Source organism: Rhinatrema bivittatum, chromosome 4 (genome assembly GCF_901001135.1).
Source record: "Rhinatrema bivittatum chromosome 4, aRhiBiv1.1, whole genome shotgun sequence".
Taxonomy (NCBI): Eukaryota; Metazoa; Chordata; class Amphibia; order Gymnophiona; family Rhinatrematidae; genus Rhinatrema; species Rhinatrema bivittatum.
This window is the reverse complement of record NC_042618.1, coordinates 273,860,296-273,876,860: the sequence shown is the minus strand read 5'-3', so window position 1 is coordinate 273,876,860 and position 16,565 is coordinate 273,860,296. Positions and strand designations below refer to the sequence as shown.

Genomic DNA, 16,565 nt, shown 5'->3' with positions numbered 1-16,565 from the left:
CTGTGTCATGTACAGTTGGTAAGCAGAGATTCTGGAAGATAAAAGTGCGCTTTGGTACACTTTTTTGCCCAAAGAGTCCAGAAAGCGATGATCCTTTCCTGGGGGAGCTGATGAATGTGGACGTACCCTTTTAGATTTTTTCTGGGCAGATTCCACAACCACAGATTGATGTGGCAACTGTGTTTTTTGAAAACCTGGTGCCTGCTGCACTAGGTAAGTGGTTTCTACCCGTTTATTCACTGCTGGGACCGTGCATGGGTGTTCCCACACTCGTTGTTGTAAGTCCAACAGAACTTCGTGGATGGGAATAGCCAAAACTTGTTTTGGTGGGTCCACAAATTGTAATACCTCTAAGGTATGCTGTCTTGAATCATCTTCAGTGGAAAGTTTGAATGGAATTGTATCCGCCATCTCTTGGACAAAACTTGAAAAGGATAAGTCCTCAGGTGGGGATCTTTTTCTTACTTCAGGTGGTGATGGTTCTGACATGAACTCTTCTGAAGATGTATCAGATCGTTGCTCATCCCAAGAGTCATCATCATCTGGATGTTGATATGGAGTTCTTGGGATTGTTTTAGTAGGAATACCTGATGGTCCAGGTAATGGGTCCTCGATGGAGATTATTGGAGGATTCATGTCCATACATTGTTGAGGAGTTTTATCGACAACTTTTTGATATTTTTGTGAAAGTCGTCGAAAAAGTGCCAATTCCTGGGCCTCAGTATCTTCCTGCTCTGTAATTGTCGAGGGAAGGATGGGTGTCCTCGAAGTAGTTGTCGAGTGTAATGCTCTCGGTGTCGATTCCGTCGACGGTGGTAACATTACAGCCGGGATTTGGGCGTATATCGACGTCGATGACGTGATTATTTTTGGTGTCGACGTCGATTGAGCCGTCGGAGCCAAAATTGACCCCGGCATCGGTGTGGTCACCGGCATCGGCAAATTTGCCGGCATCGATGTGGAGAACATCGGCATCGACAATGAAGTCGGTATGGTGAATTGTTCCTTCAGAGCCTGTGAAATCGCTTGACGGATTAATTCCGACAATTCCGGCCCCACAACCGTTGGGAGCAGAGCGGTTGAGGGCGGTGGCGTAGGCTGAAGCACAATTTCCTGACACGTACCTTGTGGTGGCTCTGGTGTCGATATCGGAGTGGAGGTAGGCCGAGGCGTTATTGACTCCGAGGTTTCCTGATTCTTAGGCCGCTTCGCTGTCGAGGGTTCCTGGGAAGCCGAGTCGGACAACGAGGGGCTTCGATGACGGTGTCGATGTTTCGACTTTGATTTTTCTATCGATTTCGTCGACGTCGAGGACGATGAAGGGGACGAGTGGTCTCCCGAAGGTCCCGGTTGAGGTTTTTTAAGTATTACCCTCTTAGTCGCTCCAGCCGGAGACGACTTCGACGACTGCGATGTGGAAGGAATGAGTTGCAGGCTGAATAAATGTTCCATTTTTTCAAGCCTGATTTTCCTAGTTTTTGGAGTCATCTCCGCGCACTGTGGACAGTTATGGACATCATGTTTATCTCCTAAACATATCACACATTCAGTGTGCGGGTCTGTAAGAGACATTTTTCTTATACACACAGGGCATTTTTTAAAACCTGTGGACATTGTGAATCGACGGCCGTCGATTCGACTGAGGAGAATTTTAAAATATCTCCGAATCAAAATCTTTTTAGACTGGGTTACTTACCGGCCGGCAAGAACAAACCCCGAGAGATTTCTGTGACATTTCAAATTTACGACTATTAAGTCGAAAACAGTTGAGGTAAACTCAACGGCTCCGGATCCACGATGCTAGCTGCAGCGCAGAAAAAACGAAGACTGAAGAGAGACACCTGTGGCAGAGAATATCATAGCATGCTGGGCATGCTCAGTGGCCTCACTGGGGCCAGTCAAAAGTTTCTAGAAACTTTGACAGAAAGTTTTCCCGCCTGGGCTCCGTTCAGTGACGTCACCCATATGTGAGGACTAGCATCCTGCTTGTCCTGGGATAACAAAATGTCATCTTTTTGAGACTTTCCTCACTCCCAATGACGTCAAATCTTTACCAAGGTATACTGTGTGCTGTTTGTACATCTAACTCTACATGTCAAACTGGCCCCTAAACCCTAAACCACCACTAACACCTCACCTCGACTTCTCAGGTGACCCTCCTATAGAGATATAAATAGGTGCTCACAGTGAAGCCTGCCCCAGAGTATCTCTCTCTCTCTCTGCCCAGATATGAATTGTGTAATTATTTCCGGCATTAAAAACCATGTGATAGCATATCACTATTGCACGGTTCGATATTGCCCTAATTTAACTAATTCCCACCCAAAACTCCTCCCTGATCCCACCCCCCAAAAATTTGCATTCACGCCATGCGCTACAGCATTTTTCACATGCGATAACGCCATAATGCCCTATGATGCATGTTCCCATTAGCTGGCTAAGTGGCAGCCACTGACAGCAGAATAATTTTAAATTCCTGTCATTTGTCCGGCTAGGTCCAAATCTAGCTGGACAAATGGCACTGAATATTGACTCCAGTATGCTCAAATCCTTACACCATCAGTAGATGGTTTATATCTAGTAAAGAATCATATTCTGAGTGTCTAAATGCATTATGGATATTGAAAAATTACTGATATTCTCACAGAATTATTTTGGCTCTCAGATATATCCTATCTTATGTATGTCTCAATTCATTTGGTAGTTATACTCATTTATTATGCTTCTGGAATAAATAAATAGTAGAGTGTGTTGGTCAGTGCTTTCATGTCCCCAATCTAGTCAGAGATCTTGTGAAATGCTTTCTACATGCAAGAAAATAATGTCATATCTACATGTCTGGAAAGGAATGTGTCTTGAATGCTGTTCTGAGTTCAGGGGCAGAAATACAAGTTTAATTCTTCATCAAGTTTTTTATGCTTTGGATATTTATCTGTTAACCATGAAAACAAACTTAGCATCAACAGTCCTCAATAGTGGAATATTATAGACTGGGGCCATTAGAGGCATAGAGCCTACCAACTCAATTTTAGAGAATGCCTTCTTCCATATCTCCAATCTGAATTCTATAAATAAGGTAGAATAACAGTCAGACTGTGACAATCCCTGTCCTGTTCATTTGAAGCACTTACCAGAGACTCTTTTTCTTCAAACAGCTCTATAAATTGATGGTAATTAATGAAGCCAGTGTGTCCTGGGTCAAGGATTATCATTAGTTCCTTGAATTGCTGGTCAGTTATGCGAAACATTATGCAATCCACAATGCGACGTAGCTCTTTCCTGGTGATTCTTCCACTTCGATTCTTAAAAACAAATGTATATAAATAAATATATATATATTACTAAGAAAAATATAAATGCCTAATTTATTTTATATCATTTTTGTGATAAACTAAAGCCATTCATTTTACGGTGTGGTCTGATGAAATGTCACAGATAGCCATGATTTCCAAGAGTAAACATGAGAAACTGCAGGCACCTTCAGCTTTATTAATTCTAATAGCATTAATATTCAGTAGGATGCTCACTGTACATGCATTCTTTTAGACCACATAAATCCAGTTTAATTTCAAACACAAAGTATTCACATACATTATATTTGTATAGAGACTTATGTGGCTAGAAGAACAAGGATGCACTTATACCATCTTACTTGCAGATATTTTTGAATCTTCAATATATGCTCATAATTGTCTCCCACAACCATAAATTTCATCCACAGAAGTGCCTCTTTTTATTGTGACCAAAACTACATATGTTGTGAAACGATGTAGGTACTATTAGTTGGATGAAATTCCAGTTAGGAGGTTTTGGATATTTTTCCCAATTTTACTCAGGTAGTTCCTGATCAAGCCTTTGAAATTTACTCCAATATTAATTACTAGCAAAAAGTGCATAGGATCTATTTAATGTTTGGGTGCTTGCCAAGTACTTGTGACTTGGATTAGCCACTGTTGGAGACAGGATACTGGACTCAATGGACACTTGGTCTAACCCAGTATGGCATATCTTGTGTTCTTATGTGCCTAGCTTTGCCTGTGTAGTCTAGTCTATAACAGTGTGTATGTGTGTGTATGTGTGTGTGTTCCTGTGTGTGGAGGGTGCTTCTTCCTTGTCCACCTTAAAGAGTATATCAAAACCAGGTAGCTCTAAGATCAAGGCCCTGAGAGTAGTGTTAAGAGTACAGCCCTAAAGAAAGCAATATAGGCCTCAGGGACTCCATGAGAAAACAGCTCCTGTAACATACCAGTATCTGTCCTAAACGTGAGTAAGAAAGGAAAGGCTGCCTCTTTAATATAGCTGTCCTGCTTCTAGGGAGAAGATTGTGAATATTGGAATATTTAAATGTATTGTTGTGACAGTGAAATGCTAATTTATTTGCTGTACTGTAAATAAAGCACTTGGAAAAGTCACGACTATCCATTTTTCTGCCACAAGGTATCTCTCTGCTGGTGTGTGCGTGTCTTCCTGTGTGTGCATGGGCCTGTGTACATTGGTGAGCCTGTGCACACTTCTGTGTGCCTATGCCTACCTGTCCCTGTATGTGGGAACGTGAGAGACAGGGCTTCACACGCACATATTAGCAAACATTACCCGGCATTGCTTAGGTTGTCAGGTCGATAACAGCCTGTATGTGTGTATGCCTGTAGTGTGTGCCTGTGTGTATGCTCGTGTGTGCGTGCATGGGGACGCATGTGTGTATGTGCTTATGTGTGTGTTTGGAGAAAGCAGAGTTGATTACCTGTAACAGGTGCTCTCCCAGGACAAGCAGGATGTAGTCCTCACATGTGGGTGACATTACTGGACGGAGCCCTATCACGGAAAACTTTTCTGTCAAAGTTTCTAGAACTTTTGACTGGCACACTGAGCATGCCCAGCATGCAATAATCCCTGTAGCCACAGAGGTCTCCCTTCAGTCGTGTTTGTAACAATAGGTGCGAGCGAAAAAATAAAATAATAAAATGTTTCGGACCCAACTCCGCGGGGTGGCGAGTGGGTTTCATTAGGACTACATCCTGCTGTCCTGGGAGAACACCTGTTACACAGAGTCTTGGCATCCTCCCTTGTCCAGGCAGTAATGTGCTGCAAATGTGTGAAGAAAACTCCATGTTGCAGCTTTACAGATCTCAGCAATCGGTACTGAATGATAGTGTGCTACTGAGGTTGCCATGGCTCTCACTGAGTGCGCCTTCACTCGTGCCTGGAGAGAAAGACCTGCTTTGTCATAGCAGAATTAAATAGTCTGCTAGCCAATTGGAGAGAGTTTGTTTGCCCACTGCAACTCCTAATTTGTTTTTATCGAAGGAAACAAAGAGTTGGGCAGATTTCCTATGGACTGCAGTGCGGTCTAGGTAAAATGCAAGTGCACGTTTACAGTCCAAGGTGTGTAAAACCCTCTCATCCTGGTGAGAGTGGTGCCTTGGGGAAAAGGTGGGCAAGACTATAGACTGATTTAAATGAAAGTCAGTAACTACCTTGGGAAGGAATTTAGGGTGAGTACGGAGTACCACTCGGTCATGGAGGAACCTTGTATAGGGTGAGTATGTAACAAGTGCTTGTAACTCACTAACCCTTCTAACAGATATAATGGCTACTAGGAAAAGGACTTTCCATGTAAGAAATTTAACATAGCAGGAGTGCAAAGGCTCAAATGGGGAGCACATGAGTCTTGCAAGTACTACTTTTAGATCCCATTCGGTGACTGGTGGCCATAGAAACATAGAAATGACGGCAGAAGAAGACCAAACGGCCCATCCAGTCTGCCCAGCAAGCTTCACACATTTTTTCTCATACTTATCTGTTTCTCTTAGCTCTTTGGTTCTATTTCCCTTCCACCCCCACCATTAATGTAGAGAGCAGTGATGGAGCTGCATCCAAGTGAAATATCTAGCTTGATTAGTTAGGGGTAGTAGGGGTAGTAACCGCCGCAATAAGCAAGCTACACCCATGCTTATTTGTTTTACCCAGAATATGTTATTCAGCCCTTATTGGTTGTTTTTCTTCTCCCCTGCCGTTGAAGCAGGGAGCTATGCTGGATATGCGTGTAGTATCAGTTTTTCTTCTCCCCTCCCGTTGAAGCAGAGAGCTATGCTGGATATGCGTGAAGTATCAGTTTTTCTTCTCCCCTGCCGTTGAAGCAGAGAGCTATGCTGGATATGCGTGAAGTATCAGTTTTTCTTCTCCCCTGCCGTTGAAGCAGAGAGCTATGCTGGATATGCGTGAAGTATCAGTTTTTTCTTCTCCCCTGCCGTTGAAGCAGAGAGCTATGCTGGATATGCGTGAAGTATCAGTTTTTCTTCTCCCCTGCCGTTGAAGCAGAGAGCTATGCTGGATATGCGTGAAGTATCAGTTTTTCTTCTCCCCTGCCGTTGAAGCAGGGAGCTATGCTGGATATGCGTGAAGTATCAGTTTTTCTTCTCCCCTGCCGTTGAAGCAGAGAGCTATGCTGGATATGCGTGAAGTATCAGTTTTTCTTCTCCCCTGCCGTTGAAGCAGAGAGCTATGCTGGATATGCATGAAGTATCAGTTTTTCTTCTCCCCTGCCGTTGAAGCAGAGAGCTATGCTGGAAATGCATTGAAAGTGAAGTATCAGGCTTATTTGGTTTGGGGTAGTAACCGCCATAACAAGCCAGCTACTCTCCGCTTTGTGAGTGCGAATCCTTTTTTCTTCTCCCCTGCCGTTGAAGCAGAGAGCTATGCTGGATATGCGTGAAGTATCAGTTTTTCTTCTCCCCTGCCGTTGAAGCAGAGAGCTATGCTGGATATGCGTGAAGTATCAGTTTTTCTTCTCCCCTGCCGTTGAAGCAGAGAGCTATGCTGGAAATGCATTGAAAGTGAAGTATCAGGCTTATTTGGTTTGGGGTAGTAACCGCCATAACAAGCCAGCTACTCTCCGCTTTGTGAGTGCGAATCCTTTTTTCTTCTCCCCTGCCGTTGAAGCAGAGAGCTATGCTGGATATGCGTGAAGTATCAGTTTTTTCTTCTCCCCTGCCGTTGAAGCAGGGAGCTATGCTGGATATGCGTGAAGTATCAGTTTTTCTTCTCCCCTGCCGTTGAAGCAGAGAGCTATGCTGGATATGCGTGAAGTATCAGTTTTTCTTCTCCCCTGCCGTTGAAGCAGAGAGCTATGCTGGATATGCGTGAAGTATCAGTTTTCTTCTCCCCTGCCGTTGAAGCAGAGAGCTATGCTGGATATGCGTGAAGTATCAGTTTTTCTTCTCCCCTGCCGTTGAAGCAGGGAGCTATGCTGGATATGCGTGAAGTATCAGTTTTTTCTTCTCCCCTGCCGTTGAAGCAGAGAGCTATGCTGGATATGCATGAAGTATCAGTTTTTCTTCTCCCCTGCCGTTGAAGCAGAGAGCTATGCTGGATATGCATTGAAAGTGAAGTATAATGTGACTTAAACCGACTCACAAGGGGTTGTGCTGTAACCAGGGCATCCCCTACTCCCTTGTGGTACACTGAGATGGCACTCAGGTGTACCCTCACCGAGGAAGTCTGGAGACCAGAATCTGAAAGGTGCCAGAGATAGTCTAATAGAGACGAAGTGGGGCAGGAAAAGGGGTCGATACCTTTTTGCGTGCACCATATGGTAAACCTATTCCATTTAGAACGATAAGATTTCCTTGTGGAAGGCTTTTGTGAGGCTACAATCACTTGAGAGACATTAGTTGAAAGACTGAGCAGTTGCAGGATCAATTTTTCAACACCCAGGCTGTGAGGAATAGGGTCTGAAGATTTGGATGGTGTAACATGCCTTGGTTCTGAGTTATAAGAGTGGGTGCTGAGCCCAGGCGAATGGGTTCGCTGATCGAGAGGTCGAGACATATGGGAAACCATACTTGTCGAGGCCAAAATGGGGCTATGAGTATCATTGACCCTTTGTTCTGTTGTAGCTTCACTAGAGTTTTGGCTATCAGCAGTATTGGGGGATACGCTTAAAGGAGGCCTGTGTTCCAGGGGCAAGTGAAGGCGTCCATGGTTAACTTGTTTTGTTGCCTGTGCAGGGAGCAGAATCTGTCCACTTTGTGATTCAGTTGGGATGCAAAGAGGTCTATTTTTGGTTGACCCCAGCGTTGGAAGATTCTGGTCGTTACCACAGGATCCAGAGACCACTAGTGGGGATGGAACTGTCGGCTATTAAGTGGCCTGGAGATATCTGGAGTGTGCAAGGGCCCAGGCCCAGATCTGCGCAGCTTCTTGACAGAGGAGATAAGAGCCTGTGCCACCCTGCTTGTTCAAGTACCACATTGCAACTGTGTTGTCCGTTTATATGAGAACAGTCTTGTGTGAAAGGCAGTTCTTGAACGCATATAGGGCATAACATATAGCTTGAAGCTCTAGGAAGTTGATCTGAAATGTTGCATCGAGTTTCGATCAAATACCTTGAGTTTGAAGATTGTTCACGTGAGCTCACCAACCCAAGTTGGAGTTATCCGTGGTTAAGGTCACTTGTGTAACTAGTTGCCGGAAGTGCAGACCTGTTAGCAAGTTGGCTTTGTTTGTCCACCAGAGAATTGATTGACATAGCTGGTAGGTTACATAAATCTGGGTTGACAGAGTTTGAATGGCTTGGAGCCACTGAGATTTCAAAGTACATTGAGTTATTCTCATGGCCAATATGGCCATAGGAGTGACGTGGACCGTGGAAGCCATGTGGCCCAGCAACGTTAGGAATTGGTGGGCTGAAGCTGTGTGTTTTTTGCGCAGAGACGTAACTAGCTTGGAAAGTGTGTCTGCATGGCCGTTGGGCAGGAAAGCCTTTGTCACTGTGGTGTCCAAATCTGCTCCGATGAAAGTCAGGAGGTGAGATGCAGTCAGGTGGGATTTTTGGTAGTTGATGAGAAATCCCAACGAATGTAGCAGATTGATAGTGAGCTTGAGGGCTTTGAGAGCTCCTTGCTTGGATTGGCTCTTGATGAGCCAGTCGCCCAGGTAAGGAAAGACGTGTACATTTTTCAGGCGTAGATGGGCCGCAGCCACTGCTAGGCACTTTGTAAATATACGGGGTACAGAGGCATGTCCAAAAGGCAGGACACGGTATTGAAAGTGTTAATGGCCCCCTAGGAAATGCAGGTAATTGTGGTGATGTGGAAATATTGGAATGTGAGCGTAAGAGTCTTGAAGATCCAGAGAACAGACCCAATCTCCTTTTTGCAGAAGGGGAAATATGATGCCCAAGGACACCATCCTGAATTTTTCTTTTTGTAGAAATTTGACGAGATTGCGGAGGTCTAAGATGGAGCGGAGGTCTCCTGATTTCTTTGGAATGAGAAAATAGCAGGAGTAGAACCCTCTACACTGCTGGGCCCGGGGAACAGGTTCCACAGCCCTGGCGCCCAGAAGGGTGGACAGTTCTGACTCTAGAAGACTTGTGTAATCTTTTTGCATCCACAGAGGATTGGGTGACGAAACCTGGGGTACCATGAGGAAGTATAGATGGTATCCCTGGGTTATGATGGATATAACCCATTGGTCTGTGGTAATGTTGAGCCAGTTGGTTATGAAGTGGTGAATTCGACCTCCTACTAGCAGATCTGGATTTGTGGAGCAGCCGCTCCACAAATCCAGATCCACGGGAGACCACGGGAGGCCACGGGATCCATCGGGAGGCCACGATGGATCCCGTGGCCTCCCGTGGCCCCCGAGGCCCTCCCATGGCCTCTGGGGCCACGGGAGGGCCTGAGGGGCCCGATGACCCGGGTCCTGCCCCGCCGGGCGCAGGAAAAGGCACGCTGACGGGGGATGGGGATGACCCCAAGGTCGTGCGCCTCTTTAAAAGAGAGGAGCTCTCCCCACTTATTCCAGCGATCCTGGAGGAGCTTGGCGTGGAGGCTCCACCGGTCAAGGTCCGTCAGAGCGCCAATATGGACCCGGTACTCCTCGGTCTCGCCGGGCCTACGGTGGCATTCCCTTTTCATTTCTCGGCCTCTGACATACTTTTCCGGGAGTGGGATACCCCAGAATTAGGCCTTAAAGTGACCAAGGCCATGGACAAGTTGTATCCTCTGCCGGAGGACGTTCTTGAATTGCTGCGCCTCCCTCGCGTGGACGCGGCGGTGTCGGCGGTCACCAAGAGGTCTACCATCCCTGTCACTGGCGCCACGGCGCTTCGAGACATCCAGGATCGGAAGTTGGAGGTTCAACTTAAAAAGGTTTTCGAAGTGTCCGCCCTGGGAGTCAGAGTGGCTATCTGCAGTAATTTTGCATTGCGAGCGGGCCTTCGTTGGGCCCAGAACCTACAGGCGAATGCTGGTCTCTCCGATGGGGAAGCCTCGCAGGCGGATCACTTGGAGGCGGTGATAGCCTACAGTGCAGATGCCATGCACGATTTGCTGAGAACTTCGGCTAGGACCATGGTGTCAGCGGTCTCGGCTCGCCGTCTCCTCTGGCTTCGTAACTGGGCTGCGGATGGTACGTCGAAGGCGCATCTGGGATCTTTGCCTTTTAAGGGGAAGTTACTTTTTGGTAAGCAACTAGACGATCTCATGCAGTTCCTCAGCGAGAACAAGGCCTTCAAGCTGCCTGAGGACAGGCCGCGGTTGCGGTCTAACTTCTCGGCCAGGAACCGTTTTCGGTCTAACCGGCGCCAGCGACCCCAACAATCGATGGGGACGGGTCCGTCCTACCGCGCGAGCTCTGCCAGATCCTCCTCCTGGTCTCAGTCCTTTCGAGGGAAGAAGTTCAACCGGTCCGGCGGACCCTCGGCTGGATCGGGGTCCAAGTCGACACAATGATACGAGACTGGTTCATTCCCCGCGTCGGCCTCCGGACGTCGTCCCAAACGTGGGGGCGAGGCTGGGGCAGTTTTACGGGGAATGGACCAAGATCACCTCAGACCAGTGGGTCCTCGGAGTAATAAAGCACGGTTACACGTTAGATTTTGCACGTCTGCCGTGGGACAAGTTTCTCGTCTCCCCCTGCAAGGCTATCGCCAAGCACGCAGCCGTACGGGCGACCCTTCAGCGCCTGGAAGATCTGGGCGCCATTATTCCCGTGCCATCGAGTCAAAGGGGCGTAGGAAGGTACTCCATTTACTTCGTGGTTCCCAAGAAGGACGGCGCTTTCCGGCCCATCCTCGACCTAAAGGGGGTCAACAAGTGCCTTCGTGTTCCCAGTTTCAAGATGGAAACGATCCGCTCCGTAGTGGCCGCGGTGTGTCCCGGCGAATTTCTTGCGTCCCTGGATCTAACAGAGGCGTATTTACACATCGGGATTCAGCCGGCCTATCACAGGTACCTGAGGTTCTGCATCCTCGGCAGGCATTACCAGTTCAGGGCTCTTCCTTTCGGCCTGGCCATGGCTCCACGCACCTTCACCAAGGTTATGGTGGTGGTGGCTGCCCAGCTCCGGAGGGAGGGGCTCCTGGTTCACCCATACTTGGACGATTGGCTCCTCCGGGCCAAATCCAAAGCGGAGTGCCGAGCAGCGATTACCAGGGTCCTGCAGCTCTTGCGGTCTCTGGGCTGGGTGGTCAACCTGGCCAAGAGTCATCTGGAGCCTACCCAGAGGTTGGAATACCTGGGGGCCTTGTTCGACACGAAGAGTGCTCGGGTGTCGCTGACTCAAGAGAGAGTGATAAAGCTCCAGGGGCAGGTGAAACGCCTTCTGTCCCTGTGGTGCCCGCTGGTCCGCGATTACCTGATGGTGTTGGGTTCCATGGCGTCCACGCTAGCTTTGGTTCCCTGGGCGTTCGCTCATCTACGATCATTACAATCAGCGTTACTTTCCCGCTGGAAGCCGGCATCAGAGGAGTTCCTTCGGCCCCTGCCCCTCACAGGTCGCGCCAGGGTCAGCCTGCAGTGGTGGCTCTGTCCCAGGCACCTGACGTGCGGTGTCTCTCTACTCATGCCCACTTGGTTGGTGGTCACGTCGGACGCCAGCCTCTCTGGTTGGGGTGCAGTCTGTGGGGGGCACTTGGTGCAAGGCCTGTGGTCCAGTCAGCAGTCACGATGGTCCATCAACCAGTTGGAAACCCGGGCGGTGGCCTTGGCCTTGCGGGCTTTCCTTCCATGGATTCGGGGCCGGGCGGTCCGGGTCTTGTCGGACAACGCGACCACGGTGGCCTATATCAATCGCCAGGGAGGAACGAGGAGCCAGCAAGTGGCGGTGGAGGCGAGTCAGTTGATGGGCTGGGCGGAGCGCCATCTCAGCGGCCTAGCAGCGTCTCACATCGCCGGAGTGGACAACATACAAGCGGACTTCCTCAGCAGGCATCGTCTGGATCCAGGGGAATGGGAGCTACCGGATGTAGCGTTTCGTCTCCTCTGTGCCAGGTGGGGACAGCCCCACCTGGACTTGATGGCCACCGCTCAGAACGCAAAGGCTCCGCGGTTCTTCAGCCGGCAGAGGGAGCGGGGCGCCGAAGGTGTCGATGCGCTAGTCCTTCCCTGGCCCGCGGACGTGCTGCTTTATGTGTTCCCGCCGTGGCCCCTGATCGGCAGGGTGCTACGGCGAATAGAGTTGCATCCGGGGACGGTGATCTTGGTGGCGCCAGAGTGGCCCCGACGCCCGTGGTTCGCAGATCTCATCCAGCTAGCGGCGGAGCCACCCCTTCGGTTTCACGGGGCCGCCGGCATTCTTCGTCAAGGACCCGTCTGTTTGGAGGATGCGGCTCACTTTTGTCTCGCGGCTTGGCTTTTGAGAGGGCGCGCTTGAGGACTAAGGGGTACTCCGAGGCAGTGATCGCTACGTTGTTGAGAGCTAGAAAACAGTCTACGTCCTTAACCTACATGCGGGTCTGGACGGTCTTTGAGGACTGGTGTGGTTCTCACGAGGTTAACCCCATTCGACCTGCTGTGCCTGAGGTCCTAGCTTTTCTTCAAGAGGGCCTCTCGAAGGGGCTGTCATGGAGTACCCTAAAGGTTCAGATTGCTGCCCTTGGTTGCCTTCGGGGTAAGGTCCAAGGGGTGTCCCTGGCTTGCCATCCAGATGTGACGCGTTTTCTTCGGGGGGCTAAACATTTACGTCCGCCGGTGCAAAATCCATGTCCATCATGGAATTTGAATTGCGTGCTTTCAGCTCTTTGTGGAGCACCGTTCGAGCCGATCAAGCGGGCGACGCAGAAAGATCTGACTTTGAAGACGGTGTTTCTGGTCGCCATTACGTCCGCTCGTCGCGTCTCGGAATTACAGGCCCTGTCTTGTAGGGAGCCGTTTTTGCGGTTTACGGAGGCTGGGGTCTCTCTGCGGACTGTCCCGTCCTTTTTGCCCAAGGTGGTGTCTTCGTTTCACTTGAATCAATCTGTGGACCTCCCAGGGTTTTCGACTGCGGATACGACAGACAAGGGGTCGAAAGAGTTACGGAAACTCGATGTTCGTCGGATTCTACTTCGTTATCTTGAGGTTACGAATCCTTTCAGGGTTTCCGACCACCTGTTTGTTCTCTGCTCGGGGGCTCGCAGGGGGTCTGCTGCGTCGCGGGCCAAGATTGCGCGTTGGCTCAAAGAGGCGATTGGTTCGGCGTATCTTCTGCAAGGCAAGTTGACACCTCAGGGACTTCGCGCTCACTCGACTCGGGCGCAAGCCACATCTTGGGCAGAGGTTTGTCAGGTGTCCACGCAGGAAATCTGTAGGGCAGCGACGTGGAAGTCGTTGCATACTTTCACCGGGCATTATAGACTGGATGTGCAAGCAGCTGAGTCTCGGGGTTTTGGAGCAAGTGTTCTCCGAGCGGGACTCTCTGCTTCCCACCCGGAATAAATGGCTCTGGTACATCCCAGGTGTCTGGACTGATCCGGGTACATACAGGGAAATGAAAATTAGTTCTTACCTGATAATTTTCGTTCCTGTAGTACCACGGATCAGTCCAGGCTCCCACCCGTCTGTGTTTTGTTGCTGCTGAATAGAGGGAGAGTCCGCTCGCTTCACTTGAGGCTTTGGCTCCTTTTGGAGTCACTGTTTACTTTTCGGACCTGGCCGTTGTGTTTTGTTGCTGGTCCTGATGGTTTTGATTCCAGCTGGGGTGCTGTGTTGAATCGGTTTACAGTATGTTTTTCATAGTTAGTTAGTCGGACATTTTGATCTTGCTTTGACAGTACGTTCGACTGAGGGGCTGTGGGTGGTGCCTTACTATATGTAAGGTGCCACCCACAGCCCCTCCAGGCCAAGCCTCTGGATTTTGAGATAGATCTCAAAATCCAGAGGCTTGGCCTGTTTGCGGTGGTGGCTGAGGCCTGGATGTCTTAGGCTGTCGAGGATGTACTCTCTGAGACGGCCTGGTTGGCCTCACGCAAGATGTAGGTAGGTAGTATCTGCGTGGGCAATAAAATGGTTTTCAAGGGTCCCTTCTGGTGGATCTCCTTTCAAAGGAAGGGGCCTTGGTAGTAACTGTAGATAATTGCCACAGTGTCTCATTGTGGTCTTTTAGTTGAGCCACTGCATCTTGTATCTTGTCTCCAAATAGGTTTTCAACGGTACATGGCAAATCAGTAAGTTTGTCTTGGACGTCAGGTCTCAAGTCCGATGCTTTCAGACAGGCCCACCTCCTGGCGCTGATTCCCATTGCTGTTTCAAAGGAGTAGTAAGCAGCATGAGCCTCATGTTTCCCAGCCTCAAGGCCTTTCTGTAGAATGGCGTTGAGACTATCTTGCTGATGTTGGGGAAGAGAGTCGGCTATGCCCTGAATCAGCTTCCAGAGATTCCTTAGATACTGTGTCATGTAAAGTTTGTATGGTGACACTAGCAAAGAGCCCTGAAACATCTTGCGACCCAAAATATCAAGAAATGTTTGGTCTTTGCCTGGAGGTGTTGAAGAGTAAGGTCGCAGTCTTTTGGCCTTCTTCTGTGCAGACTCAACCACCACCGATTGATGGGGTAGTTGTGCCTTTTGGAATCCAGGAATATGTTGGACCAGATACGTTGCATCTGTCCTCTTATTCACTGGCTGGACAGTACAAGGATGCTCCCAGAGACGATGCTGGAGTTCCACTAGCACTTTGTGGACAGGGATAGCCATAACTTCTTTCAGAGCATCAACAAATTGGAGAACGTCCAATGTTTTGTGGCGTGTGTCCTCCTCTGTAACCAGGTCAAAGGGGATTGTCTCTGACATCTCCCTTACAAAATTATCCAAGGAGAAATCTTCTGGGGGAGATTTTCTCCTTTCTTCCGGAGGAGATGGTTCTGATAAGATGTCCTCCATGGATGTGTCGGTGTCAACATCTTCCCATGTGTCAAGAAAGGTCTCTAGTTGAGATCCTGAGGGAGGGAAGAAAGTTGGTACTTTTGGAAGTGTTGGCACCAATGGATCCTTCGATGGCCTCGATGGAAGATGCGGTGGCACCGGTGTGGGTTTCAGCGGCACCGAAGGCATCAAGGGGAAACATGGGCCTCTCAGTCCTGAGAGCCCTGATGGACCATGCATCGGTGGAATCGGTGTTGAAAGGGGACTGGCGTCTGTGCCTTCATGCTCTGAGGATCCCGGAATGGGAATCAGGACTTTCAGAGACTTTGCGGGTTGCTTTGGCATCAGTGGCCCCGGCTGTGTCGGAAGGGCATTGATGAGTGCATCCAGTCTGGTTAGCAAAGGTATAAATATCGATGGCTCCGGTGTCATGTCGGTATGGGGGCCAGCATCGATGGCTGTAACTCTCAGAGCATCGAGCACTGCCTGGCAGATAAAACAGTCCAGTTCCTCCCTGAAAGCTGGTGTAGATATCACAGCTACAGGGGGAGGCAGGCTAGGCTCTACTGGCCCCTCCACAGGGACTTGTGGGGGGGGCTCAGTACCAGGCATTGATATCGGTGGGGATTACCTTGGTTTTTCGGGTGGAGAAGGTGTTAAAGGCTCCTCTACCCGTGTCCTCTTCGCAAGCGGTTCGATAGCAATTGAGGCCGATACGGTATCTGTGCCAGCACCGGGAGTAGACTCGCATCGGTGCCGGTGTCAGTGCTTCCCTCAGTGCTCTGGTCTTTCTCCAGCACCAAGGAAGATGATACAGATGCCTTAGACGGAGTCAGTGACGGACATCACCACTGCCCTGGTGCTCCCAGCGAGGTTTGATGACTAATTTCTTCAATGCCCCTGCCGGTGACGATTGGGTGGACGTCGATGGAGTCAGCTTGATTTTAAACAGGGTCTTCATCTTGTCGAGGCGAGCCCGCCTCCCCTTCGGAGTCATCTGGGCACAACTTGGACAGTGAGAAATGTCGTGTGATGAGCCAAGGCACAGCACACAGACATCATGTGGGTTGGTAATCGACATGGTACGGGGGCATTCCAAAAATTTTCAGAAACCTGTTGCCATGATGGCAGAGGTTGAGGCCCAAAAACAGTCGATGGCCTGCTGACAACGAAAAAGGTAGGGGCAGGAACCATTTGGGGACAGTGAACGTTACTCACCGAATGATGAAAAACAATATCAGGATGGGAGACCCCTATGAGGGAACTTTTTAATGAAGTAATCTTCAAGTTTTTTCCGTGAGGAAAAATGTGTGAGAGAATTCTCACAGAGCTCCTAACCATGAGGCAAACTGCAGCCCAGAAAAAAAAGAGACTGAAGGGAGACCCCTGTGGCTAAAGGGATTATGGAATGTTGGGCATGCTCAGTGTGCCAGTCAAACGTT

The 16,565-nt window shown here is 49.2% G+C and overlaps 1 protein-coding gene across 1 annotated transcript in view; it reads right to left on the bottom strand.

The window, feature by feature from the left end:
- EFCAB6 (EF-hand calcium binding domain 6) overlaps positions 1–16,565 on the bottom strand; it is a 958,412-nt gene that overhangs the window by 838,021 nt on the left and 103,826 nt on the right. Inside the window, exon 5 of the mRNA XM_029597490.1 lies at positions 3,132–3,302. Within this exon, the coding sequence (XP_029453350.1) occupies positions 3,132–3,302 (171 nt within the window). The remainder of the gene's footprint in view (positions 1–3,131; positions 3,303–16,565) is intronic.